Source organism: Gymnogyps californianus, chromosome 5, assembly GCF_018139145.2.
Source record: "Gymnogyps californianus isolate 813 chromosome 5, ASM1813914v2, whole genome shotgun sequence".
NCBI lineage: Eukaryota > Metazoa > Chordata > Aves > Accipitriformes > Cathartidae > Gymnogyps > Gymnogyps californianus.
The window spans coordinates 16,565,235-16,593,061 of record NC_059475.1 but is presented as its reverse complement, the minus strand read 5'-3'; the positions used below and the strand labels follow the sequence as shown (position 1 = coordinate 16,593,061).

At 40.8% G+C, this 27,827-nt stretch overlaps 1 protein-coding gene across 3 annotated transcripts; it reads right to left on the bottom strand.

The window, feature by feature from the left end:
- Window positions 1-1,369: 1,369 nt before the first annotated feature.
- On the bottom strand, window positions 1,370-27,507 carry GTF2H1 (general transcription factor IIH subunit 1). 3 transcript variants are annotated; one of them, XM_050897046.1, is made up of 15 exons: window positions 27,411-27,507; window positions 23,136-23,304; window positions 21,108-21,300; window positions 17,196-17,358; window positions 15,391-15,484; window positions 14,519-14,668; window positions 13,443-13,522; window positions 11,960-12,090; window positions 10,686-10,773; window positions 9,277-9,365; window positions 8,279-8,396; window positions 7,319-7,409; window positions 5,749-5,864; window positions 4,735-4,827; window positions 1,370-4,114 (listed from the first exon to the last, which is right to left on the bottom strand). In XM_050897046.1, exons 2-15 carry the CDS (start codon window positions 23,287-23,289, stop codon window positions 4,028-4,030), a joined length of 1,647 nt encoding a protein of 548 aa, XP_050753003.1. In that variant the 5' UTR covers window positions 23,290-23,304; window positions 27,411-27,507; the 3' UTR covers window positions 1,370-4,027. The 3 variants fall into 3 exon arrangements, with proteins under 3 accessions (XP_050753003.1, XP_050753006.1, XP_050753004.1); XM_050897049.1 differs by lacking the exons at window positions 1,370-4,114; window positions 4,735-4,827; window positions 5,749-5,864 and adding an exon at window positions 5,874-6,295; XM_050897047.1 differs by lacking the exons at window positions 1,370-4,114; window positions 4,735-4,827; window positions 5,749-5,864 and adding an exon at window positions 6,986-7,232.
- Between the last annotated feature and the right edge of the window lie 320 nt (window positions 27,508-27,827).

The window sequence follows — 27,827 nt, the reverse complement described above, 5'->3', positions numbered from 1 at the left end:
ATCTAGGATGTTATTGAGGAGAGTGGTGAATTTTCTTGCTCTCAGTGTTACAGACAAGGACTTGGATATCTTTTGGGGAGATGATGTGTGCAGAGGTAGCTGAGGGGAAATGCAGTGTCCTGAAAAAGATCTGGGAGATTGGGTTAGGTAATTTAATGGTTCCCCAGGCTTTAAACTCTTCTGCAGGAGCACATCTGCCGTTAGTTATCAGGGTTTATGGAGGATCAATGTTAGATCACCAGTGATGTGTGACTGCTATTCAAACTGAAGTTGCTGTGTTCCGTTTGGATCGAGCTCTAGCTCTTGCTGCAAGGTAAGGGAGAGCTTGGAAACAGGTTCAGAATGTTGCGGCTTAGTGATACTGAGCTGCAATACAAAGGCTCCAAAGCCACTTAATAAACTGCCTGCAGATAGCACGGATGCTTGGGTAGGCCCTTCTCTTAACAAACAGGATGGATAATGGAAAACTGGATCTTAAGCTTTCTTGTCATCACCTCCACTGCTTACACAAGTGACTTTCTGGATAAAGCAGCTGTTCAATAGGAGTTTTGGCAAGGATAAGGTAAGCTGTCTAGCTAATAACAATACCTCATGATAGAAGTTGTAAGGATGTAGTTACAATATAAATAAGGGAAAATAGTTGTAGCTGTAAAAAAGCATCTTAATCAAAGGGGTGGTGGGGAAAGCCACCCATCTGGGAAAGCACAGGACCTTGGTCAGTGCTTTGTCACATTGCGAAGCTGAAGATCATCGTCTAGAGAGCTACTGTGAGAGCGTGCAAGAAACTACTTGTAGGAATGGCTCCAGTGGAAAGATGTCGCTTCCTGTCCTTGACGGGGGTTGAGCTCTTGTTGAGAGAAAAATGGCCCAGTCTTTTTTGTGGTGCATCTAAGTATTTTCATCTGCTGAAATTAACAGGCTACAAATAAGCTGAGCCAGACTTGTGTTAATATCTGCTTTAAGTTATCCTTTCTCCATTACTAGCAAAGCTTGGATCTGAATGGCTGACAAAGCAGCCTGTGCAGCTCCCCTGAACCAACAGCTGCTGGATCAATATATGGAACAAGCAGACTATTAATCCCTGGAGACTTAAACCGGCTTTTGTATGATCAGAACAGAGGGACAGTAGCACTAGTAATGGTGCAGATTCCCTGTGTGGCAGAAAAAGTTCTCGACCCCTAAAAATGAAATAATTTGACCGTAACTGTATTGTAACCCTTTTGCTCCTGACCTCTTCTACCAGCATGAAGGGACAGCTGAGCTAGCGCTATACACAGCGCTCTCAATTTAGACCTGAATGGAGCCTGTTTGGGATTTAATTGAACATCAGAAAACACAGCCTAAGCATTAGAGAAGACTTGACTTTAGAATTCAGTAGGGTTTATTCTACAAATCTTAGATCAATGCCAATGATACAAGTTTTATGAATTCTCATTAAAAATACAAGTCAGTATAAAGATTCCAATAGTAATATAATGCATGATGATTCAGTTTCAAAACTTAAGGAATGAATCTAGGTTTTGGACCATGCTACAGAAAAGGGGAACACAATGTAGAAGAAAGAATATTTAGTTTACCTCCCTTACTTTAGGAGGGGCCTGTGCCTTATTGCCACAATACCTGAAAAGCAATATGAAGTGCATAGCAGCCTTGCCTGTGCAGTCTCTAGGCAAAACTGTTGAATTTAGTATCATAGTCCTCTTCCCCCCCAGTTCTGTTAATTAAGGTACATTTTGATAGCCTGATATCACTATAATAACTTAAAGCTATCGCAACACCATCCCCCATAATGATTATAAACAACAGTCCTTTGAACTGTAAAATGCTCTTGTGATGCACTGAAACTTTTCCACTGTGCTAACCATTTTGCTCAGTCTTTCCAGGAACACTAAACACTGATTCAAATCAAAGGTGAATTAGTTCCATATTCAAAACTCTCCTAATTTTTTTAAGTGAAGTCTCAGTGCAGTCTAATACTCAAATGTGTTGTTCATAGCTTCAGGCACAGTTAGAATATAAATCAGACATATTTTCTTGAACCTAGCCCTCTGGTATGATGAAAGGTGTTATAGCTTTCAGTAAACAGTTGAAATTTGGCCACAGAATTGCTAGATCAAATGCTTTGGAGTGGGGGAGAACAAAACTACCCTTGCTTTCTGGGAGCTGCCTGCACTTACAAGAAGATTAGGCTTAATAAAGCCATACCCTAAGCCTAAATTTTAGAGAAACAGTTTATTTATGACAAGAGGTAACTCTTGACAAGATGTGCACCTCATCCCCCAAATGCTCTATGTACATCTGTTTATGCCTAGTGACATTTTCACCCTGTCAAAAATAATGGGCGTCTCTCCTGTTGAGCCTAGTAATTTCTTGTAGCAGAACCACATTAACATCACAGAGCAGGTATCATGCATCTGTCTGCAAAAGCAGACAGGGAAACTAGGCTTAACAATATGCATACGTTTCCAGACAGAATTTTGGTGCAGACAGTGACATTTAACTGAAACTCAGCTTTTACCAAAATATTAGCATAATACAAAAATCCAAAAACACTGGGTAAAAAGAAGCTGCTGACTTCCACGCATCAGTTAAAGAAAAAAACCTCTCTTGCATAAATGGAGCAGCAGCACAGAACAAGCACAGACTTGGCTATACAAATACATTTCTTCTTCTGTAGGAATTTGCAAGAATTATCCACCCAACATCATACTATCATGTTTTAGCATCATACCAATGGTGGCAAAATCTAGTATTAAGCCATCATGCAGGCTAATGGGAATTTCTTCTGCTGTACTGAACACTGCTGTGCTTGCTTTGAATACATACTGTCACTCTGATTTGTCTTTGTAGTAAATGCATCTTATAATCTAACAGTCACGTTTAGTCAGAAGTAAAAAAGTTCAGTAGCCCATACTGGGCTTTAGTACAGTCAAGATGACAAAAAAATACAAGGATGTCATTAAACTGCATATATTATAGAAAACAGGTTTACTTTTGCATTTAAGTCACATTTAATACAAGACAAGTTGGTCTGAAACTGTGAACTGATTCTATTTGGAACAAAGTATGGCACAGATTCCCAATATCTATGGACATTGTGTAAATAACACATTTTTCTCTTTGCAATGATTATCAATTCGCCAAAAATAGTGTAACAGTCAAAAGGGAAGAGTGAAGGAAAACAGATTTAGGAGAAGAAATAAAAAATGTCTAAGAATTGAAAATAAATGATTTCTTTTGTAAGAAACTTTATTTAACTTCATTTTTAAAAATGCATTCTCTCCTTAGAACAAATGCCACCGTAAAAAAAAAAAAATTGCAGTAGCACACACTTGCACTCAAAGGAAAACATGCAAAACTGATGGCTGAAAAAATTCTGCATAAAAATCCAAGACTTCAGGCAAAAGTTTGCCCCCATGTGCCGTTAGGGACCCCAGACCATAAACAGCTTTCAGTGCAATGTCTCTTACTTCCAATTGGTGGGGAAACATATGGCAGAAGCTTGTCTCCCGACAGCTACGCTCTCCCAGATGTTTGAAGCAAAAAGTCTCAGCTATATTTTAAAATATTGTTGTTAAACTGTTGCAGAAAGTACAAACAGAATTCAATAAAATGTCAGAATCCAGTGAAGAAAAACTTTTGAGTTCTACCCTGTGCCATACACTTCTTAAAAAAAAAAAATTAGACAGAAAAACAGATTTTATTAATACACCCTCTTTAAATTTTTTATTTCTGAAAGCAGCTCTTTATGCAAATCAAAAGCAGTTCCTGAGTAACTGCAGTAAACAGTGTCTTTTAAATATTTTTGCGCCTCAGCTCTTCTGTTTTGGTTCTTCCTTGTTTTTCTCCCTAGTTTTCAAGTTTAATCTCAGTTCTTTTTCAAAAATGTGCAAGTTCAGTTAGCATCATTTCCAGAAGTCCACAGCTTGCAGGTCTTCCTGCAACAACTATAAGATCTGCACATATGCTAGGTTGTACTCCTATACCTATTGCAGATTTTGCTCTCAAACCTGTACAGCATGCATTTTCACGTCTTCTTCAGCATACGCCGGGACTGCCACGTATGGAACTTATTGTAGGCTGTCTGCAGCATCTCTTCTATATGACTTATCAACTGAAACATTAAGAGGGAAAAAAAATGTCCCAGCTACTGCAAAACAGATCCCCTCCCCTCCCCTCCCTTTGATCAGCTACTCAGTTGAATTCCTCCTTTTATTCACTAAGAGTAATCTCACTAACATCAAAGAGGTATGCCAGATAAAGAGAAGGGACCTTGAGGCTCTATTGCAAAGCATCTGTAGAGGGAGCAGTTCAGAGAGCTACTAAGCTGAGAAGATCACAGGGAAGTGACACTTGATTGTGCTGTCTGCTCCAGTATTTAGTCTGTGACCACTTCAAGTCTGACATGGTGGGAGACAGTTTTGAAGTTGCTAAAGTTCTGCTTCATGGTGGAAGTGAAAAATGAAACATGACCTTCCCCTTTTTGTTGTCTCACTTGGGTAATTTCAAGTTCTAGTTCTTGACAGTTTCTGATAATACTCAGCAAGTTATACAGGGAGAGACAGGGAGAGAAGACATGCTTAACTGTGTACCCAATTTCCCTCTGCCCGTTTCCTAGTTAACAAAAAACTTAAAATGCCCTAGGATAAGAAGTAACAAAGCTACCATCCTCTGATAACTATGCTTCAAATTATTAATATGCACCCACGTAATTAAAGAGTATTTTCCCCTTACATTTGTGCTTAAATACTGCCTCCGAATCTTTTCTTGGAATGGGCAGAGCTTTGTAACCTGAAATCTTTCCAAGTTGCTCCTCATTTTCACAACCTGAGAGGGAGACAGAAACCAGTATTATAATTACTTGCACAGAAGTTTCATTTCTTTTAACAAATTGTTCTCCAACAAAACACCTTGCAACTAATTCTGGGGGCTACTTTAAGTAGGTATAGTTTGAGGAAGAAAAGTTATTAAAATGTCAGTCTAACAATTCTTGAGTGCATATTTATTTTTCAGGCAAGTGCAATATGACTGAAAGTGCAGTGTGCCACTGTGATCATTACTATTTTATCAGTAATTAGTATAGATAAGATATTCACAAAAACTTTTTTTTTTTGCTTCAAAGACTCTACCATGGATTTTCAGGACACATTTTGCAGCAGAAAGCCCAACATATCTGAATGCAAATTTTTATCTTTGTGATCCATGTGAGGTCAAAAGAACGAATAGTAACAGAGAAATAGTTACAATCATACACCTGGTTGTAGACAGACATCTCTTCTTGAAGGCAACTTTGTTCTAAAAAGCAGTGTATGTTTTGAAGCTATGACTGAGTGATTTTTTGCAATGGATAGAAAAGTAAGGAAAACTTTCTTGTAACTGTCACTGTGGAGGTTATGTCTTAGAGTTCGGGAAGGGGGGCTTTAGTTTGTGTGTTTTCAACTGGCAATGAGAAATCTGCATCTGGAATACAGCTGACCATTCTGTTTGAAACTAGCTTACAGCAACTGCTCCTGAAGGGGGCTAACAGGCATGCAGGGACAAGGATGATTTTAACCAAGAGCACCAGCAGAATTGCTGAAAAGAGTAATGTTTTACATTGTTTTGTAACCTTCAGTTCTAGGGATGAGTAAGTGCTGCACTGATTTAAAGCATGTCTGTTAGTTCTATACTTCAAGTTAATGACAGTTGTTTTAAACCATGATCTTGGCCACATCATAACCAGGGCCACACCAGGAAGCTCCACCTTACCTTTTCTTCTAGGAATGGTGTGTTAACAGGAAAGCAGGACCAGAAGTGTCGCAGCAGTTCCCCTACTGCCACATACAAGTGTTTTAGTTCAGACTGAACGTCATTTGGCACCATCTCTGCAACAGGAAAAAGATTCTGTCAATCACTCAAAACTATCATATGAAAAATGAGAATGTAAGGCTAACGAAGCAGTTCAGCAATATACATTTCTACTAGAATCACAGAAAGGTTGGCTGAGAGGGAACAGTGAGGTGCCTCACACCTGAAGTAGGACTATCAGTAGTATTAGATCAGGTCAGCCGTTATTTATGGCTATGTACTTGGAAGCTTGTATATTATATAGGGAGATCTATGTCAGGCAAAGAATGGACACCAAACTTAATGCAGGATTAGAAACAGTATATTTGTATTGTTCTAACAGTGTGGCAGCACTGCTGCTGGGACCAGGACCTTGTTCTCTTCACAGCACAGTGCTAAATACTGTGTGGTGGATACTGCAAGCTTTTCCCTCTCTCTTACGTTGGCAATGAGAATACGGTCACAGCATCTGGAAGATGAAAAATCCAGGCAAGAACAAGGAACTGTATCCCAGATACTCTTAAAGAAGAAAGGACGACAGGGTTCAAGAAGAGGGAAGGAATCACAATCATAAAAACCAAAGACAAAGAGCACAAGCAGTCATTGAGGATGACAGGAGCACAGTGAACCAAACAGTGAATAGCGAACTCTAGGATGAGGCTGGTTTTTTTTTGTTTTTTTTAAAAGTGGTGATCAGGCTCAAAGAAGCAGAGTGTAGCACCCAGTATCTCAACTGGGATGGGTAAGAAAGCCTCACTACTGCTTGCTGACTCCTTTTCTTTCAGTACCATAAAGAACTCATACTTGCTTTTTCAGCTGTCTGAATTAGTTTCTGCTGCTCTTCAGACCAAGTAGCACAAGTTAAACTGGAAAACTGTTATAAACCCTGCCTTGTGAGAATAGGGATTCATCTGCTGTGAGACTAAAAAGAAAGGAACTCAAACTGGCAGGAATGTGACAACAGGGAAAGGGGTGGTTGAATGGAGATGGGAAGGAGGAGGGGTTGTCTGTTTTGCCCTTGCAGTCTACGAGAAAGTTGTCCTTTTTCACAGTGAACTGTGGATCTTAAATGCAGGCTGCAAAAAACCTAGTTCCAGACAATTATCTAGACCTCACCTCCTTAGAGCTTTCCCAGAGTATGCCTTTATTTTCTAAAATCCAGAAAAAAAAAACCAGAAAAGAGAAATGCTGAACAAGCAAAACCCATTATCTGTAAGAGGACTTCATATCAAATGCATCCTTCATCACTTGCTCTGTAAAATTTTCTCTCATTCACTTGCCTCAGCACTGGTGTAGCCAGCACCACCCTCATGGTGTGGCTGGGTTGTTGCTTTTCTTTTGTTGCTGTAACCCAGTATTACTCCAGCTACATGTTTCCATAATTTTCTTTATCACTGTAACATATTCTAAGAGGGAGATGAAACAGCAAGCCAGGTACTGTTGTATAATGCAGTAAGGTATGATTAAAGTAGTATACATCCTAAATCCTTACGGTTTATGGCTTGCTGTGTTCCACCCTGCATAAGTGCTCCTCCAGGTGACAGGACTGCAATAGTGCTAGTAGCATCACCACTTGAAAGAACCTGAAGGGAGAGATGGAACAAGTATTTCAGATCACTTTTTGCAACAAAATCTTTTTAAAATAAGTTGTATTTGAACTCCAATGGCAAAGATACCGTTGAGCAGATACAATGGAAGTTCTGATGAAGAGTCTGCTCTTCTCCAGAATTAGACACGGTGCCTTTAAGTGCTACAGCTCATGTTTTCAGTGAAAGCTCTCCCATTAATTATGGACAAACAAACCTTTTCTTTACCTAGTACGTGAACTGGCTGTGCACCTACTTTGAAATGAGACAGAGAATTACGATACAGAAGTGTGACACATTCACAGTTGTGGCTGCTATACTTAGGGCCAAATCTAGGTTTACTGACAGAGGAAGTTCAGATACTGGCTGGGGAGATTGGCTACATGGCTATGCTGCCCTCCAGTTGCCAGGACAGAGCTTCTGTGCAGCCCACAGTGAGATCTACATCCTACCTAAGTGCATTTAGGAGCGAAAGACCCGTTCAGTTATAAACCTGCTTACTGTGACCTCTTAAGACCACTACATCCTAAATTTCAGGGGGTGGGATCAATAATATTGGCCTGTGCTTCATGTTGCATGACTGTCCTGCTTTACTACTTTATACCTTTACCATTTCCTCAAAAGAACATGGTAACAGTAGACTATAACTCTGAGTATCAGCAATGACTCACTTTCCTATTGTTTAGATTTTAAACACAGTAGCTCAAAAGGTATCACCTAAAGTTGTAAAATAAATTGAATAACATAAAACTATTGGAGATAAAGTTTACCCTGAAAAATTAAAATTCCAGTAGACATGAGACACAAAATTATATAGAAAGCAAGATCCCATCAAGAAAGGAATTTGTTTGAGTATTCTTCCATACCTGAGTTAGTTTGGGTACATATGCTTCCATTTCTTGCCTAATACTATGAAAAGAATTAATTATATCCTGACTGGTTGCATATTGCTGTGATTGAATTGGAGTTGGACCATGATAATACCTGTGAGGTGAGAAAAGGAAAGAGAAAAGTGTATTAATAGGAGTGTTGGTAAAACAGAGGCCAAACTCAGTGGACAGTTCTTCACATGTTTCCAATTCTAGACGCTTTGCAACTGTTGATGATGCTATCTAAATCTTATTTATTGACAAAGTAAAATACATTGCCACACGGGAAGAGGTTGGGTTAGGGATGGTATGGCAGCAAAATAAGAGAAGAGCTTCTATTGTTAAATCTGTGAGCATCATTCTGCTAATGAAAAGCTATCTGTGCCACCTAGTTCTGGGAATATCATTAGAATGGAGGAATTCACACCACTTTCAATTGAAACTAAGCTAAATGAAGTCAGGTGCACATTTGGAACTGTTCTCTTTCCTGTGGTATCACTCCTCTTCTGAAGTTACATCTATGGCTCTCAAACTCAAAAGCCTAGAAAACAAGAGGACTATTACTAGAAAAATACTAGACTAGTGAGTAGTCCAAGCTATCCTGATTGCACTTTTTTTGCCTAAGAGCAGATTTTCTTTGGAATCCTATATATTTTAACATGTAACACATACATTTTTCCACTATAAGCTGTAACAAAGTGGTGAACTGAATACAGGTCTGTCAGACTTTCAGAGAAATTACATGTCAAAGCCCTTCAAGTAGTCTTACAGAGACTTAACCTGCTGAAAAGCAAGATGAAATCAAAATACAAATTTAAATGGGAATTACTTGGAAGCTGGTTTATGCAGGAGTTCATATTGGGTTTCTAAACTTAGCCTAAACACACCTGAGTGTGGCACAGTAGAGACTAAATCAGCTGATTCTGTGCAGGCCGTGATGAGAGACCTGCTAGATTGAATATGCTGAAATAGCCATGCATATTTTGTTAACTTACCTATCAGACTTCTTTAAGTTTAGTGCAATAGTTTTAATGCTATTATTCTTTGCTAAATCTTCATATTCAATGGACTCCTGCAGTTTCACCTGAAATAAGCCAAATAATTATACACATTACTAATGAGGACACAATTCAATGCATCTAGTGTTTTTTTCCAGTTCACTGAGTTTGAGTGGAAGGGTTACTAAAACCTTAAAGAAAATGAAAGTATGGAATGGTTCATGTGTACCCTCCAGAGGGAACAGCGCTCTATATTGTTTAAAGTATGCAATTTGGAAGTCTTGGCACTCCCGCTTTTTCTGCAGATTCTGGCCAAAACTTGCAGTCCCTGCCGCTTCCAGAAAGTGTTCTGCTATATATAGATCATTCTTTGTGCTCTCTATTTATGTCCATCTATCTCCAGATTAGCAGCAATAGTAATGATTTAATGGCTGGCGTATAGGAGTGTAGGACTAAAACCATAATAATTACCCAAGCCATCTGGTGACAGTAGAGCTAGAGCATTAGTGGTGAGAGATAACAGCATAGTGATATCAGATTTTTTTACAATGAGAAAACTACTTTGGAAGTCTCCTACTCTCATGCTACTCTTTCACTCCTCTTTTCATCACATTTATTCTAGTCCTGGTATATTGTTTTCTCCGCAGTAAAAACTGCAGCTTTCAGGAAAGTCAAAGCTGTTGACTACCTCAACATTTAACAACACATGTATTCTACAACCTTTTCTCACAATATATGCAGGTTTTGAGTCCCCTTGGCATTTTCTATTTAGGCTGTCAACTCTAGTAAGAGTATTCAGTTCAGTTTTGTAGCAATTACAGTACTCTTTTCCACTTTGTGAGCTGCTATGGCTAGTCTAAAACAAGCTGTTGCCCTGTATTTCAGTACACCAGGTGTCACTATGCTTTTGGTTTAACCTCACTTGCAGCTTCTGACCTTAAGATGAAGGCTGCCATGTGCCAGTTTAATCATCCCCTCTACAAACAATACACTTGATAGGTTAATATTGGTGCTTGAACACCAATATCCCTTTCAGATGGATGTTTTCTAGAAGTTTTCAGGCATTTGGAAAAAAAGGGGAGCAGGGGGGGCAAAAACAGAACTACACTGAATGGAAAGATCAGATTTCTGGGTCCAATCAGAAACATGTTGGAATTTTTTTACTTTCATTGGGCACTACTGAAGAGATAAACAGAGCAATACTTCAAGGTGTAATCTATTTGTGTTTACTAACAGAGGTACAAAGTTTCTTACAGACCCTCAGGTTCTTATTCTACAAATTACTAAGCAAAGCTAAATAAGTATCACTTTAAATGCATCATAAAACAAGTAAGGAACCTTCAGCAATCTTTTGAGACAGAGCTTCCAGTTCCATTCAATTAGAATTGCATCAGCTAACTTTATACCTTTTTCATTGGTGGCTGAAAGAAATCTGAATCCCTGGAGTTTCCATCCGTACTGCTGGTCTCACTGTAATGGTCATTTTGTGCTTCTCTTAAAATAGAGAAACAGCATTAAGAAGAATTCACCTCACAGGAAACTTAAGATACAAGCTAGAGACAAAGTAAATGCATCTGTTTCAAAAATTTTTATATGCATGTTCACATACTGTATGTCAACTTTTTTCCCCTTTTGTCTTCATTTCCAGCAGTTGATCTAGATAGAAGGAACCAACTCCTCAAATAACCCTGTTTGTCATGGGGGAAATTCAACAGTAGGGGAGGGTGCTTCTCCCTCTCTTCAGAAACAGTAACATGCCAATAATGCAGGTGGGACACAGCAAAATCATGACTAAATTAGAAGCACTTTGCATACACGTTTATGCCAACTAGGTATTAGCAGAGCTATGGGAGCCCTCAGATACTACTGTCTCAGAATGAGAGCTATTGTTTTGCCTCTTTCTGAACTGAGAAACAGAAACACACATTACCCAGAAGAGATTGTTTAAGGTCCAGTGTTCAATTTGTGCAAGACAAGACAGAAGAACAACATGAGGGAGAACAGTTACACAGAAGAAAGTATTTAATTAAGATCTCTCACAGGTAAGGTATGTAGGATTTGGGTAGCGTAGTAATCCTTTGGTGGTTGTTTATAAACCAGTTGTAAAGCAGACCACATCAAACCCATTTCATGCCTCTTTTTAGAAGTTTCATTTGTGAAGTTCACTGTAAATATATGTAACCACCTGATACTTTTTTTTTTTGTCGGAGCAGGGTACTGCACTGGAGGAATCTTTCATCTGATCCACGCATGCCACACTGTTCTTTTGCTTCCTCATTTACTTATGTCCATGCACCCCGCTACAGGAAGCCCCAGCAGAGCTGCTCCTGGAAGGCAGGCAATAGGAACTCCTTGTGCCAGACCTCACCTCCACACAGCAAACAGAATACTACTTTTGCAGCCTTCACCAGAGCTAGAGAACTAAGGCAGAAACATCCTTTCCTTTTTTAATCTGCTTTGTATGATAACTCAGCTAAAAATAGCATTTGTCATCTCAGACAGCTCTGAAGAACTTTTATAAAGTAAAATGGAACCTAAAGGCATTTGCATTTCTAGAGCAAAATACTTCATTCATAAAAATTAAAAGAAAAGGTTGGATGAGTAATTGAAGATCTATTTTTGTTTTGGAAATTCTTTAAAATTTGTTACAAAAAAGCTTTTACACAACATTGAAACTTACTGTTTCCTGAGGCCAGCTGCAAGGACCATGGCACTATGATGATTAAAGCGTTTTATAATGGCAGCATTGCTACTTTCTCTAGCAGATTTTGAGGCATTTGATGTAGAGGCCACAGAAGCAACACCATAGCCCTACAAAGAAAACAACATTAGCTACTTCCTGTCCCAAAACTAGAAGGACGATTCTCTGTTTTCCATTGAGTCAGGAAGCCTGCATGCCACCTCCTCTGAACCCCACTGAGTGATACTGCATCATCATCTGAAGCAGTATTTTCCTACCTTGCCCCATCATCACCTTATGACTTCGAAAAATCTCCACAGACTATTTTATTCTACTAACACTTGGCAGTTTAGAGGTGTCTGAGAGAAGAAAAAAATTCTTAAACAGATAGTTTTATAAGACCATGATCTGTTGTAAGTAAAACCAGAACTAGCTTAAAAAAAATTTAAGGATCACCTGTATGAAACAGACAGGCATTGATGGCAAGTAAGAGCTAGCAATTGTTTTACTGACCTCTTTTCAACATCTTGTGGGACACCAGCAGCCCACAGGATAAATGACACCTGTCAGGAGGATGTGATACCACTAGGAATTCAAAAAACCTCAAGCCTTAATGTTGGCAGTGTTCCCCAGTTACCAGGTGGCTGAAGGAAACTCACTTTACCCCATGCGCAGTTTCACGCTTGCAGTTAACCAGCCTCAAAAGCAAACTAGGGCAGTTTGGATAGCGCTTCAAACATACCTATCCTAAACTCCTAGTCCGGTTTCAGACTGTTAGCTTTGTACAACTCTTACAAAAAAAAAAACCCCAAAACAAAACAAAAAAACCAACAAAAAAACCCACTTAGAAATGCAGCATCATTATTAATTACAACTTAAAAGTTTAAGTTAAATCAACTGCAGAAAAGTGCATCTTTAAGTTATTTCACATTATGGTACACCATTTATAACAATTGTCTTAATTTGTACTTGGAGGCAGGTAATAGTTCAAGTTAGTCATACTTTTAGCAAAACATGGTATTTAAAGCTAAGCAAAGAAAACTATATAAAGTGTCCTTAAAAGTAAGCTGAATCAAACAAATAGCAATGTTCAAAGTGAGAACAAATGCAAAGACTTTTTCCTGTTTTGTGCTACTCTTCTGTACATTGTCACAGCTTCTAAAGGTAGGAAGAAATGAGAGAGTCCACTTTAGACAACAAAGCCATCCAAGTGAAATAATAATCCTTTAAAAAAGGCAAGTCCTGTTTCTATACCCAGCACACTAAGGCAGACATCTGAGGCATACAGGTCCATGGGCACAGTCTCCATTTCTTTACACACATACAACTGTATAGACGTTGACTACCCAACCATTGCAGCAGCCTAGTAAGCGATGTGTTTTAGAATTAGCATTTGTAGTTATTTTAACAGGAGAAGAAGCCACTTTCTCCTTAAATGAAACTAAGCGGGGGGATGTTGGGGTTTTTTTTGCCAACTACTTACTTCATCTAATGTTTTATCTTCTAAAGCTGTTAAATCTATCAGGGGGTTTTTTACTCCTTGAGACACCATTGTTTTTAACCCTGTATGAAACAAAGAAAAAAAACCGTGAAAAACTGTATCTAAACAAATAGAAACAATTGTGGGATTATTAGATTATATTTAACCTTTAAAAGGGGAAGACAAAGGTTCTGCAGATGCCCAAGTATCACTGTGACTAAAACTTTCAACCCTTTTCAAAGTTCCATTTAAAATAAGCAATAAACTTGGAAAGTTATTGTAAAAGATCATCCTACTAATTAGTGCAGTTTTCATCAACTTCTACACATCACTGAATACTGTTTGGTAAGAAAAAAATAAATTGAAGATGCAGTTATATTAGTTGTATGAGTGGGAACCGGGAAGCCTTAATTGTGTGTTTCTTCTAATTTCGGCACTGTTTTGCTGCCCTGTCTTGTTTAGAATAGTAATTTATATCTGGTGATAGCTTTTACTTGTGAAGTGTTGTGGATTCCTAACAGAATGCCTTCATTAGTCAGAATATGTATTAAGGAATGGTGTTAAGTGATCTCAACTCTCCACATTTCTGTATCATCACAAACCTACCCCAAAAGTTCAATGAAAACTTAAAGTCAGTATTTTAAGATTTCACATTAAAAAGGCTGACAGACAACAGGGACAGCAACTCCTCTGGAAAATCTTAAACAAGATCCACATTTGTCTATTACTAAAAACTGACCCATAACAAAAGCTATACCTGTTGTAAATTGTGCACATACCACAAAACGAAGCCTTACGTAAACAAAATTATAGCATAGTAACTCATGGCACCACATAATCAATCTAGCATTGCACTCACTATAAAACATGCTAAGAATAGCAAAGCTATAGCTAACTTTCAATGACAATCTGTAGCTTTCACTTTACAGTTCGACAAACAAGATGCCCAGTAAACGAACATAAGAAAACTTTTGACTTCAGCTTTGCTAGGTTTACTAGATACACCTCTTAAATGTTGTGCTCTATGATGTAGCTAAGACTGTAGCAGCCTACTGCAGAAACAAAGTCAAAAAGCTTACCTTTTTCATCCAGTTTGGCACATTCTGCAAAGAGGTCTTTTGAGCCTGTATTGAGCCTGTCCCGATGGAAATAATGAGACTGAAAAAATCGTGTCCAGAATTCCCTCTCGGTCATGTTATGTGGAACATTTTCTGCATATTTCATTTTTACTGTGAACAAAAAACCATAATGATTACAAACTGTTCCGCAAATCTTAATATGGTATTTTATGTTAAAATTTCCTTGCTTGCTTCCTTGCTTTCTGTCTAATGCTGCCTTCATTCATGCTGATTAAATGTAAGGGAATGCAGTAGTTAAGCATGAGCAAACAGGTACTCTTTTATGCCCTGCAAGGCTAGCTAATGCTTTGAAAAGAAATGCACGTAACAGTGGTCTGAATACTCTAATTTGAATTGCACACACACAAGAAGTCTGATTTGCCAGAGTTCTAGTTATTCTCAGAATGGATCTAGTCTTTTTAACTAGGGGCCAAAATGAACCAGTGTCAGTGTTCAATATAGTGCAGGGGAACAACAGAAATCAGATTCTTTTCCTCCCAAAGGTGATTTCATGAAAAATAACACTTAATTGAAATGCTGAGTAGGAGAGTATCATGGGAACCAAATATCTACTCACAATTTAAAAAAAAAAAAAAGTCAACGCAACAAGTTAAAATGTTTTCATTTAACAAAAATAAAGTTTTCATTTCAAAAGCATGTTTTAACACATGCTTCTTCCCATCCCTCAAACGAGGCAGGGAAAATCATCCAGAGGACTGGATATGGTCCTTTATGCTTCCAGGCTCAGACTAACATTCTAGTCTTCCCACAGTAAGATAGCAAAAAACCAAATCTTAAATGCATGTATTTCTTATGTAAAGCACTATTCTTACCTGCAGGATATGTTCGAAATATGGACTCAATGATATCTGAAGTCAAATTATACCTCAGACCATTGCAGCCATCTGTTTGAGGCCGTACATCAGCCTAAGAAAAAGCATACAGGGAGGAAAAAGAGTCATGTCTGAATGTCTTCTGTAACTGGAAAAGGAAAAAAACCTGGCATCTTGCAATCAAATTCTGCTGCAGATAAAATAATCTTCTTCCTCCAATAATCCATAGCATATTTGATCATAAACAGGTGTTTTTAGAATAAGAAATGAAAGAGCGTGCATTAATTACTTCATTATACTTGCCACTTAGGGGATGATTCGACAAGTAGACTGTAAGCTTTAGATGATGAAAAGCAAAGACCACTCCATCAGTCAAAAGAAGGTATGCTTAGTTTAATATATCCTTGTTTCAAAGTAAAAATAGGCATGTTTACTGTATGTCCCTCATCTTTTGTTGCTCATTCAACAATTCACTGAATAATCAGTGATGATAATGAAGTGACAAAAAAGGATTTATGGCTCTTACACCTTATTTCCTTATACACTAAAAGCATCTCAGTATCACTGGTAAATAACACTGAATTTAAAAATTGAGGGTAAGCCTTAGTCAGAACTTGCAAGTTAGATCTCAGTGATCTCTTTAGGAAGCTCTGGAGCAAGCAAGCACTCAGTCCAGTTCTCAGTAACAGGAAAAAGTACTGGATTGCATATGCTGCCTTCTTTTCTACCTTTTCCTGTACACCTAAATTCTAGTTTTTGTACCACCTTCTTCCTAGAGAAACACTCATTCTGAGCAGAGCCAGGCAGTTATTTTAACTTGAACTAGGACACACAAATATCTGAAGTTTTCTTCTTCACAAATGCAGAGTATACAAAGACAACCAGTTATTTTAAGAAAGCTTCAGTTTTGAAGGTTTAGGTTTGTTTGTTTTTTTTTTTTTTTAACGTCAAGGTGTAAGAATAATGGGAGAAAAGAAATCAAAGCAATCAAGTTCATTTGGTAACTGATTCAGGTATTTCTAGGGGGGAAAAAACCCAAGTGTTTATACAGCAGCTAAGTCATAAAACAACTCCCACCTCCTTTTTCCCTCCCAAACCCTTGATGTGTGCACAGGCACTACAAAGGTGGAAATGGGATTGCAGCTGAAGAGTCATAATCTGTATGAATTTTGTTGCAGAAATAGAAACATGTCTCTGTGGGAGGAATCTGAAGATTGTACCTAGATTACTTTTAGACTGCATTGAGATTACTGAAGCATGGTTTCTACAAATGGGTAACGTAACTGAAAGTTGGGGAAAGAGAGAGAGAAAATGAGCTTTCAGATATAGAAGTTGTCTGTCAAGTAGCTGAAAGCATGTACTGGTTTAAAAAAATTGGGGAGGGAGTAAAACCTTTTGTGTGGAAGGTCTTTGCAGCTTCACTTATGCATGTCAATGCTGCAACAGATACTCTTTTTTACAGTGTATTAACTCAATAAGTTATCTAGTGACTGTAAGTTCACCATTATTCCTGTTTTATGGAAGGCAGAGCAGCAGTATAAACAACATCTGCCTATTGTCAATTTAAAGTTCAAATTGAGCATCTTAAATTGACAAAATTTGGAGGTTGCAGATTTGCATAAAACCTTTACTTTTTTTTCCCTCCTTTATACTTGCAATAGTCTAACTAACATGCGGAGAGATGTTAAGTTGAGGCACCAGGAAAGAACAACACTAAAGTATATGGGAATAAAGTACATGAGCAGAACTCTCACTTTCCCCAATTTGTTTGTTCTAAAATCCTTTAAGTTAGAGGTTCAACGTACCAGAAATGCTGCAGAGATGCCCACATCCTGCTTACTAGGTGCTGCAGAATTATCCCCTGCATTGAGGCTTAAACGGTTGGCCCAGAATTCTTCAGCACTGATTACTTGGCTCACAACAAGGTCTTTATAGAGCTGAAACAAAACAGGATCTTCTTGCAGCATTCTGGTAAAAGAATGTATTGAATAGAATTGAAACGCTGCAGAATAAATCACTAGGATTTCCATAACTAACATGAGTTCACAAAAGGAACAGAAACCAACTTTTCTTTCAAAATGCTGTGCATTTCTTAACAAGATTGTGTAAACAGCCAACCTCAATAGCTATATTTGTCTCAAAAGACTTAAAGGACTAAAAAAATGTTTTAGGAATAGCATTAAATGCTAGAAAACAGTAATGCCTAAGAAAAAGTTAATGTGGGATTAACATCTTGTCCTGAAATATTCTGTGGTGCTCTTGTGTCTTTGCATGTCCAGGACTGGAGTCTCCTGAACTGTTGTGCTTGTTTTGGCTGGGATAAAGTTAATTTTCTTCATAGTAGCTAGTATAGGGCTATGTTTTGGATTTGTGCTGGAAACAGTGTTGATAATACAGGGCTGTTTTAGTTACTGCTGAGCAGTGCTTACCCAGAGTCAAGGCCTTTTCTGCTTCTCACACCACCCCACCAGCGAGGAGGCTGGGGGTGCACAAGAAGTTGGGAGGGGACACAGCCGGGACAGCTGACCCCAACCAGCCAAAGGGATATTCCAGACCATGGGATGTCATGCTCAGCATATAAAGCTGAGGGAAGCAGAAGGAAGGGGGGGACGTTCAGAGTGATGGCATTTGTCTTCCCAAGTAACCATTACGCATGATGGCGCCCTGCTTTCCTGGAGATGGCTGAACACCTGCCTGCTGAGGGGAAGCAGTGAATGAATTCTTTGTTTTGCTTTGCTTGTGTGAGTGGCTTTTGCTTTACCTATTAAACTGTCTTTATCTCAACTCATGAGTTTCCTCACTTTTACCCTTCTGATTCTCTCCCCCATCCTGCTGTGGGGGGAGCGAGCGAGCGGCTGTGTGGTGCTTAGTTGCCAGCTGGGGTTAAACCACGACAACTGTAAAAGCACAATGAATTTTCTTGAACTTCCATAACAAAGGGGGGGGGGAAAAAGGAGATTTCAGCACTACCCAATTCTTGTTTCAGATCTTAAAATTCAGTAGTTACAGATCTCTGTTCTAGTGCAAGAGTACAGATTACAAAATACGCGTGGGATACGTTACCTTAAAACACACATTACCCTGAGTTGTTTGTTCATTTATGTTTCTGTTGCTGACAGTAGGATCTTCATCACTTAACTATCACATGCAGCACAAGTGCTACAGAAACATTCAGTGTCACTACTTCCACCAGGGAATAATGTTTACAAAAGTTATCATCCAAATATCAAGTATCACCCTTACTATCCAAAATGCAAAGAATGTAGGCACCTGAAACTTCAGTTAATTCATGTTTAAGCAGCTTTTCATACAGCTGTGTACCTAATTTGAAACCCACTAGGCTATTTTCAGGGAAACGTGCATGCATGTTCAGAATCAGCCAATAACCTCAAAAATCTTTAGCATGTACCTCAGGGTCTTGATCATTTGCAAACAAAAAAAATTAGGAATCTTATGAATACATAGTACATGGTCTAGGGTTAAACCACGACATTTTTGATGAACCCGATGGTTCCCGGTGCACCCAGCCCGAAGCGCACCTGCCCCATGGGGGCTGCCTGCTGCCTCTTAAAGGGCTGTCATGGTTTAACCCCAGCCAGCAACTAAGCACCACGCAGCCGCTTCCCCCTCCCCACTCCCAGTGGGGTGGGGAGGAGGAAAAAAAAAAAAAAAGGTAAAACTCGTGGGTTGAGATAAGAACAGTTTAATAACTAAAGTAAAATAAAATACACCACTACTACTAACATAGTAATAATAATTGTAATGAAAAGGAATATAACAACAAAAAAAAAAGAAATAAAACCCAAGAAAAGACAAGTGATGCACAATGCAATTGCTCACCACCTGCTGACAGATGCCCCAGCAGCGATCTGCGCCTCCTGGCCAACTCCCCCCTGTTTATATACTGGGCATGACGTTCCATGGTATGGAATACCCCTTTGGCTAGTTCAGGTCAGCTGCCCTGGCTATGCTCCCTCCCAGCTTCTGGCACACCTGCTTGCAGGCAGAGCATGGGAAACTGAAAAATCCTTAACTTAGGATAACCGCTACTTAGCAACAACTAAAACATCAGTGTGTTATCAACATTATTCTCACACTAAATCCAAAACACAGCACTGTACCAGCTACTAAGAAGAAAATTAACTCTATCCCAGCTGAAACCAGGACATGTGGATAAGCTGCAATGTGGACTGAATGAAAGTCTGTAGCTGCTCTAAGGATGAAGTAGGACGAGGTGGAAGTGAAAACTTTGTGGCAGGACATCCCTATTATGTTTTAACCACCAAGGTTTTTCCAGTTTTTCTTGTTGGTACAAATACGGATTAGTGGCAATTCTTACAAATCAGTGCAGCAGGAAGCAGTCTGTTATTCTAATTATTTCATTAAAACTTGGAATTTTGGTACATACCTGACCCCCACATATCAATAAATGGAGGAAGTGCCACAGGGACTCTAGATGTAGTACCCTTCCAGAAGAGGTTAAAACTTTTTTGCCTGATCTGTTGCAAATTAAGCTAATGAAGCCCCATCACTAGACTTGGACTTCTAATCATCAAAAGAACAGACTATGACTGAGTATGTGCAGAGATTCTGGCTTTTCTGTAACTAGAAAAGCTCTTAATGCCGCACAACATGATACTGTAAAACTCCATTTAAGGATACAAAGATTCAGAGCTAAAACTGCCCATGTACTCAGTATTAATACTGTTAGAAATAAAGTACGTAGCATAAAGAAACTAGTATGGTAATAGTGCCAAACCAGTCTGCACTGCTGTAGACCCTAGTGGTCGCTGCAGTACTGGAACCTGTTAATCCTGGATGTGTCAGAGCTCCAGCACAAGGGCTCTTGCCCTTCTGCTGGGAAATCTCCTTGTAAAGATCCGATCTGCTCAATGAGGCAATGCTCCTATGTTTTGAGAAATCTAGCTTTAACTTACCTAAGTTCAAAACTAGAGCAGTCTTTGGAAACGGAAGCTAGTAGATACAGGATTCACAGCAGATGCTAGAATGAAGTGAAACTCATCTGGGGAGACGCAGAGAAGGGTGCTCTATGGCCACAAGGACTGGTTTAACGCAAACATTTTAAAGGAACAGTAGCGTATCTTAAAAGCCCTTTTGGGAAAAGGACTTAGGTCCTGAACGTCTTCTCAAAACATTTTTTAGAATAAATATCCTGTATGCCAAATAACAAACTACTGCATCTCAAGTGAGATGCATGAAAATACCTAGCAATTTAGTAGAGTATATAAAACACCAGCAAAGAAGATTTGATGGGGAAGAGGTTACAGAGGGAGGAAAAAAAATAAAAGTAACAAATCAAGGAAGGTGAGAACTTCTGGAAAAGGAAAAAAAAAATCTTTTAAGCAGCTTTTCTAACTCATACATATATACTTAAGAAGACTAAATGGACAGACTGCCAGTTGGGTGCTTTCATCTCATAGCCATGGGTAACAAAGACTGGGTGGCAGCTGGGCTGGCTGCCTTTACAACTCAAGAACATGTCGCTGAGAACACAAGTATAGTCTCAACATGTTACGGTTATGTAAGTCTCAAGGAACTGCCTCTAAATTGAAAGTGGAGAGATTTTTACTAGGGAAACAAATGCCGTATCACCAACAATGTTGCAATAACAACAACTGTTAGAAGAAATATGCTATAGTTAGGTAACAATTTTAAAAAAAAAAAACAAAACAACTTTAAGCCTCCTTTCCCTTTACCTGTTCTTCTCCTCAAGTTCTTTATTAGCTTTCCTTTTGAACTTGGGCAACAGTTGTTGAAGAAGATCCTTTACCGCATCTCGCTCCTTCACTGCTGTGCTTTCATTAGAGAAGTGAAAGTTGGTTGTGTCCCCTGCATGCAATACTAGCTGAAGCTGAATTTTAGCTTTACCTTCTGGACTGATTTTCTGGCCTAGATTACACAGAGAGTATTAATTAGCAACAGACAGTAAGCTTATACAAGAAACTCTCTTCCCTAGAGTATTTGCTTATAAGCAGTTATCCTCATCATCCAATTAAATACCATTATCCTGTGTGTGAATTCCAGCCATGAAAGTGGAACAGTCAGTCTTCCCCTTAAATTAGTTTGAACCCTGCACCTTGTTCTCTCTAAAACACAAGACAGACACCAGTAGCCTATTGCTCAGTATCGTTCAGCTACTGCTCAGGAGCCCTGATTCATCTTTGTATTCCTCACATCCTCCATTGAAAATTAGATTGTCATCACCTGGACACTTTAACCTGGTACCAATCCAGGCTGCTGCTGAAAGGTGACAACCTCATCCCCCTTTCCACTTCTTCCTGCTGCCTTTCTTGTAGGAGTGTTAGCGTTTGTGCAGCAAGTTGAACCAAGGAACTGATCCACTGAAAAGTAACCCTCTTTTGTTTTTCCAGCTGGACCAGTTCCCACAGAAGAAAACTGGTAAGAAAGCAGATGCAGAGTGGGGTAACATCACGTCTGTTGACAGCAAAGGTATGCTGGTTTCAAGTGGTGTGGTAAGCACGTTTAGCCACTAGTACTCCCAAAGTCGATCACCAATGCCTCCGAGGTGCTATTACACCCTCATGACTCATAAGAAAAACCTAACTCCTGCTTCCTTTCTTGTAACCAGAGGGAGCAGAGGCTAGAACAACTACGTTTATGGGCTGTTGTGCTATATTGACTTCAGTGTAGCGCTGCAAATGGCACTAACCTAACTTTGAATCTTACCCCTTTCTCCAGTGCAAGTGGGAGACAGGAACCAGATGTCACCACTAAATCATCATCTCTATTACAAATTTACAAATCCCCCCCCCTTTTTTAATTTTAGATGACAAAAAAGAGCATGTTTCATCTAAGTTAATGACTTCAATGTCTATACATGTAAATATTTAAAATATAAGCTGCTTAAGTGTAAATAGCTAAATAAAACCTTCACAAAGTCGATTATTATAGGTGAACAGAGCTTTTAAACTTGTTATCACATTCGTATTTAAGAAAACAGCATATTAGTTCTGATTCATCACACACTTTTGATCATGCTGCAGTACTTGTATGTGACTTTAAACAGCAATAATCACTAAACCTTCACCAAGTGACGCATACAACTTTCTTTTTATTCCTTCTTTGGCACTACAGCACATGGCATATGAGCACTAATTGGAGCCAGAAAGGCAGCATGCTATAGACATTCACTGTTCAGTTTTGACTTGCAAGTACTCTGCTATTGCAACAGCAAACGCTTATTCGGAATGCTACCAGTTAGGCCAAACTACAGAAGCTAGCACTTCTGAAGCTATGGTCTGTTAGATGAAAATAAAACAGTGAGGTTCATTTTATATGAAAACTGAAACAGCTTTAGATGCATAGTTTAACAGATGACATGCCAGATAGTTTCTGTGTTAGACCCCGAAAATCCTATATTCTTCCTTAACCTCCTCCCACCCTTCCCTCCAGAAGCATATGGCATAGATTATTTTTCTGTTCCATTTATTGCAGAAATGTATAAAAAGTTAATAGTAAATGCAGTATAACTTAAACATCCGAAGAATACAGAAGTTCTGCAGTAGCATCCTTGATAAACTGGTGATACTTCACCACGGTCCTGATCTCTGCTGCTACACAGAATAACCTAGTCAAAGCTCCAGACCCTTGCAACCTTCTTAACTTACCTACTAGTGCTTTATGGCAAATAAGCTTTGGGTTGTCTTTAAATGTTTATTGAAATACTGCTTACTGAAGCTGGAATAGGAAAAGTGTTCACTTACATTTTATGTCTGCATACATATGGCTGACTGTGAATCGGTCTTTGCCTTCAGGTGCCCATGCTATCCTTTCAGCCATAAGGTAGAGAGCTCCATCCTGCTTCTTCTGACGTACCTTCTTTACAATCAGTAACACTTCTTCAGATGATGTTGCCATAGTGGCTATAAGGAGCTATTAAAAACATACAGCTGAGCTGATTAGTATAATTATTTTTGCTGTAACTTTCACTACTCCTTTGTATATCAAAGTATTACAACCCATATTTACTCGTTAATGCCTACATCATTTGTGAAACATTCCAGATAAACATGCTCCCCTCTGTCAGTGCAATCAGCAAATTTATTTAAACAAAATACTGCCAGCTACCTAAATAATTCATCTAATTATATTGCTGATACTGCTTTTGCTCCAATCAAAGACCCGCAAATCTTACATTTAAACTGATAAACAAATTTTCCTGTTTTAATGTTCCTTTACTGGTTTTTCAAGTTCAGAAGAATACTGAAGCTAAGCAATGACATAAATTCCAAATCTCCTCTGGCATTTGGCAGCAATTCCCTTCTTCAGTGTGAATGGCAGATGTTAAGTCATTTCAGAAAAGGGAAGGATACAAGGTATGTGAAAAGTCATGGATTTTCAGTTCTCTGTGCTAAAGATAAAGTAGCCCAGTTACACTCCTGTTCTTATTGTGGTGGTTTTTGCCCAAGGCTTGAACAATGTTTTGTACACTTGATTCCAGCTGGCCAGTTTCCTATCCCTCTCCCCCGAAGTCCAAGGGACTAACGTTATACCTACTTCAACACAATGGTAATTTTGTCACCAGTCTCACATCACCAAGCCTTTTGATACTTCCTGCATTCTTCTCCCCAGCAGTCACTATCATTCCTCTCTACAGCCTTAAATTTCTCAAGAGATTAAGGACACCACAAGTATGACTACATTCTATTAACATACTGTTGTACACCTATCGAAAAATTACATCTTTGGTATGTTTGCTGTAAATGTTTAGTCTGTCCAATTGCTGTATTTTGTACATCATAAACTTTACTATTGATATGTAAAATAGTATTTTCAAATGCTGATATGCATGTTTCATGTGCTTTAGAATACCTGTAATATTTGCTGGGGCCCGCATCAAACTTCAAACAGCAACCTGCATCAGCTATTGCACTACAAGTAGGTATCACAAAATGATAATTCTAAGCATTTAAATTCACATACTTTTTTTTTCTTTAAAAAAACAGCAGCAAGATAGGATATTTTACTCTGACAATCTGGACAGTAGCATAGCATTCTCTTCAGCAAAAGTCTTACAAGCCCATCACTGAAATGAGTTAAGTAAAATACTAAATGGAAAGACTTAATGGCAAAAGGACTCTGCCCTTCAGCTTCGCTCCTTCATCATTTCAGTCATCCAAAGCTTCGCCAAAGACTTCAGTGATGCTGAGCTGAACGTGGGGTTTCACATCAGCACCACTGCAGCAGTCACTAGAACACGCTGTGCCACATTCAGAGCAGCCCTGCCAATACTTCTCTCTCAAAGAAAACTGCATGGCATGATTTCAGGACCGTTTCCTAGCATAAACCATTACAGTCTCCCCAACAGCATTATTCTCTTTCAGTGCTATTTGTACTACCATTTTATGTACAGTTTCCTGTTGCAGGTCTGTAGTCTCTCATCAGCACCTTATCCTTACCGGAAAAAGGCAGCTGGCCACAGACTCTAATAGACTAGAAACCTCAACATATGCAAGACTAAGGATTTGGACTTTTTCCTCCCCTTTACTTTACAGTCGTTTAAGGTCATTATTATCCAATGCAGTAGAGACAAAGCCACAGAATGCAAAGGAATTAAACCTGTACTGAACAGAAATAAAAAAGGAAAGCATTTCCCTAGTCAGGCTCATTCTGATGCAAGTTGCTTTGCTTTTCTACCATGCTATTTCACCCACCTACAACGAGTCTTTCAACTACGGAAGAAAACGATCCGCAGCTAGCAACTTCTCCTTTACAACCGTAGCGCTTCTAGCACAGTACCCTGCAGTGTGCAATCTGTGAACGCACAATTATCCCACAAGTGGCTCATTCTACCTTCTGGGAGGGTGAACACACTAGCTCACTGCCGTTCTTATTTATGTCATTGCTGTGCTTCCTTTTTCATGCAGTAATTTACGGTGGCAGTAGGATGATACAACTCATAAGCACAGTAAGCGTTATCCAAAATGGAGAAAACCCCGAGCTGTCTTTTGAACAGTACGTCAGAAAGAATGAAAAAATATTAATAATTAGGATTTAGGAAAGTTACTGTCTTTGACTAATGAAAACAAGATGGCTTCTTGTTACAAGAAGTACAGGAAAAATTCTAAAATAGAAATCTCGCCCGGCTGCTAGAAAAGCATGAGGATGGTCTCCTACCGACTGCAGAGGGGAAGGCGACATCCTCGCTAAGCACACGTAGTACACCAGTCATTTTCTTTCCTTTTTGGACACTTGGGGCTTACTATGCAGAAGGGTGAGAGCCATCAATCTATTCATGCCTGCCCAAATCTCATAACCTCTATATTTAACAACAGAAGTTTCCAAGAATCAGTACTACGGATGATGACGCTGCTGCTCAAAGGGGCAAGAACTGCAACATGCATATGGAGAAATTCTGTTATTTTGCAGCTTTAAGTGATAATTTCAATCTGCTGCTAAAAGCAGCACCATTAGAGTTCTTCAGCTGCAGATTTTGGAAGACAGACCTTTCTCTGGTTTAAGTATCTTCCAGAATAGGAAGGTCAGACACAGTTTATTTTAAATTCTCCAGCAGTAGAGCTTTTGAAGTGATGGTTAGTAGTTCTGAAAAGCACTTGGATTGATCAGTAGCCCTAACCCATGGAGTATGACTTGTCATCAAGCCTGTCTTGAGGATGTTAATTTCAGCTGCAGTTTAGAACGGCAAGGTCTATCAGGAAGCTTCAGTGTTGGCATAAAACAAACAAAAAAAAAGGTCCTGTTTGCTTACCCACCTATAACCCCTCCCCTCCTAGCTCTGTGGGAGTGAAGGCAGCTTCTGGAAACACTGCCAAATTCCAACAGCTATCCTTCCTCTAACACAGTGACTCTTCCTAACCACTTTTAAAACCAGGTACCTCTCTTCTCTGTTCCTTACAACACCTGTTCTGAACGCTCTCCATTACCAGCATTTCACTCCAGTCTCTTCCCATGTGGTTTTGTCGAGTTCTGAACACAAATAAAGGAAACCATTACACATTTTAATAATCCTGACCTGGTCAGGGTAGGCATGGGCAGGTGAGGTCTGACAGATTTGATGCAGGCCTTGCTGCTAGGTTTCCACTCCCTGCAGGGAACAGCAGAATATCTACACTAATGGCCCAGACTGAACCGCAGTGGCACAGGTACGCAGCCGGACCGGGATGGTTCGGCCGCACAGCCCAGGGACCTCTGGGTGGGGCCGGGAGCTGGCAGAGCAGCACCCCGAGGGGCAGCAGCAGACCTGTCAGAATACAGCTCAGCAGAACGGGGAGGTGGGAGAAGTGCCATTTGTCTTGGACACCAGCGAGCACGGTGGTGAGCTGAGGGAATCCAGAGTTTGCGCCCCTGAGCCTGCCTGAAGGCTCAGTCCGGCCTTCCTCCACGATTCGCATCACCTACGCTTCGAGAAGCGTTTCTGCCTGCAGCGAAACGGGCCGGAGGACACCCCGTACGGCCCCGGCAGGGCACTGGCGGGGGTCTGTCCGACTTCTGGCGTCCCCGGCAGAAGGTGGCCGTGGCCCGGGAAGGCGGTGCGAGGGCACCTCTTTGTCTATCGCCGGCACCCGCGACCAGGCGCTCGGGTGAAGCCCAGTGCCCCCCAGCCACGATCCCGCCGGCGCAGCGCTGCCATCTTCCCGCCGCCCCCCTCCCCGAGGGGCGCAGACCGGCGGCTGCTGCCGCGCCTCTCGATCCCTTCCCTCACGGCACCCCCGCCGCCGCCAGGCCGCCGCCGTTAAACGGCCGCCGGCGCCGCGGCTGGGAGCGGGTAGGGAGGAAGAGCGGCAGGCCAAAGGCCGCCGCGGCACCACCGCAGCGCGCCCCGCCGAGCCGGCGCGGCGCCGGGCCCTCCGCAGCGCTCCCCGACAGGCGGTGTCCCGCCGCACCCTGGGAAGGAACGGCCGGGACCGGGGCAGCGCGTCCGGGAGGCGGATCGGGCCCTGCTACCCCTCACACACGCACCCAGACAGAGTGCCCGGCGCCGCCACCTCCCCGTCCCCCCGCGCCGGCGGGCTCCTTACCGTGCGGGCGGTGGCGGGGACCTGCTCCGGGCCGGCGTGCTGGCTGCTGCCGGCGGGCCGCGCGGGAGGTGCCCGGGGCGGGAACGGGCGCTATGGGGGTCGGGCCGTCGCCGCCGCCGCCGCCGCCGCCGGGGCCATGGGGCGGGCAGGGGGCGGGCACGTGACCGGAACAAGCCGCGGGGCGCTGGGAAGGCGGGGGAGGGGGGACGGAGCCCGCCTCACGTGACAGGGGAACGCGCCGCCACGGCGCGTCCCCTACAGTCACGTGGCGCGGGCCGGCTCCCCTCCCGCCCCCCTCCCAGCTCACGTGATGGCCCCTCCCCCGTCGCCATGACAGTAGCAGGCGGAGGGGGGAGTGACGGGGCGGTAAACAGCGCCACCGCCCCCCCCCACCCCCCCGCCGCGCCCGGCCCTCCC

Excerpts from the sequence above, each read along its gene's own strand:
- GTF2H1 (XM_050897046.1), bottom strand. The coding sequence starts at position 23,289 with ATGGCAACATCATCTGAAGAAGTGTTACTGATTGTAAAGAAGGTACGT. Across the intron at positions 21,301-23,135 it reads TATGTATGCAGACATAAAAT|GCCAGAAAATCAGTCCAGAA; the intron begins GTAAGTGAACAC and ends TGTGTAATCTAG. Across the intron at positions 17,359-21,107 it reads GAACTTGAGGAGAAGAACAG|AATGCTGCAAGAAGATCCTG; the intron begins GTAAAGGGAAAG and ends TTCTTTTACCAG.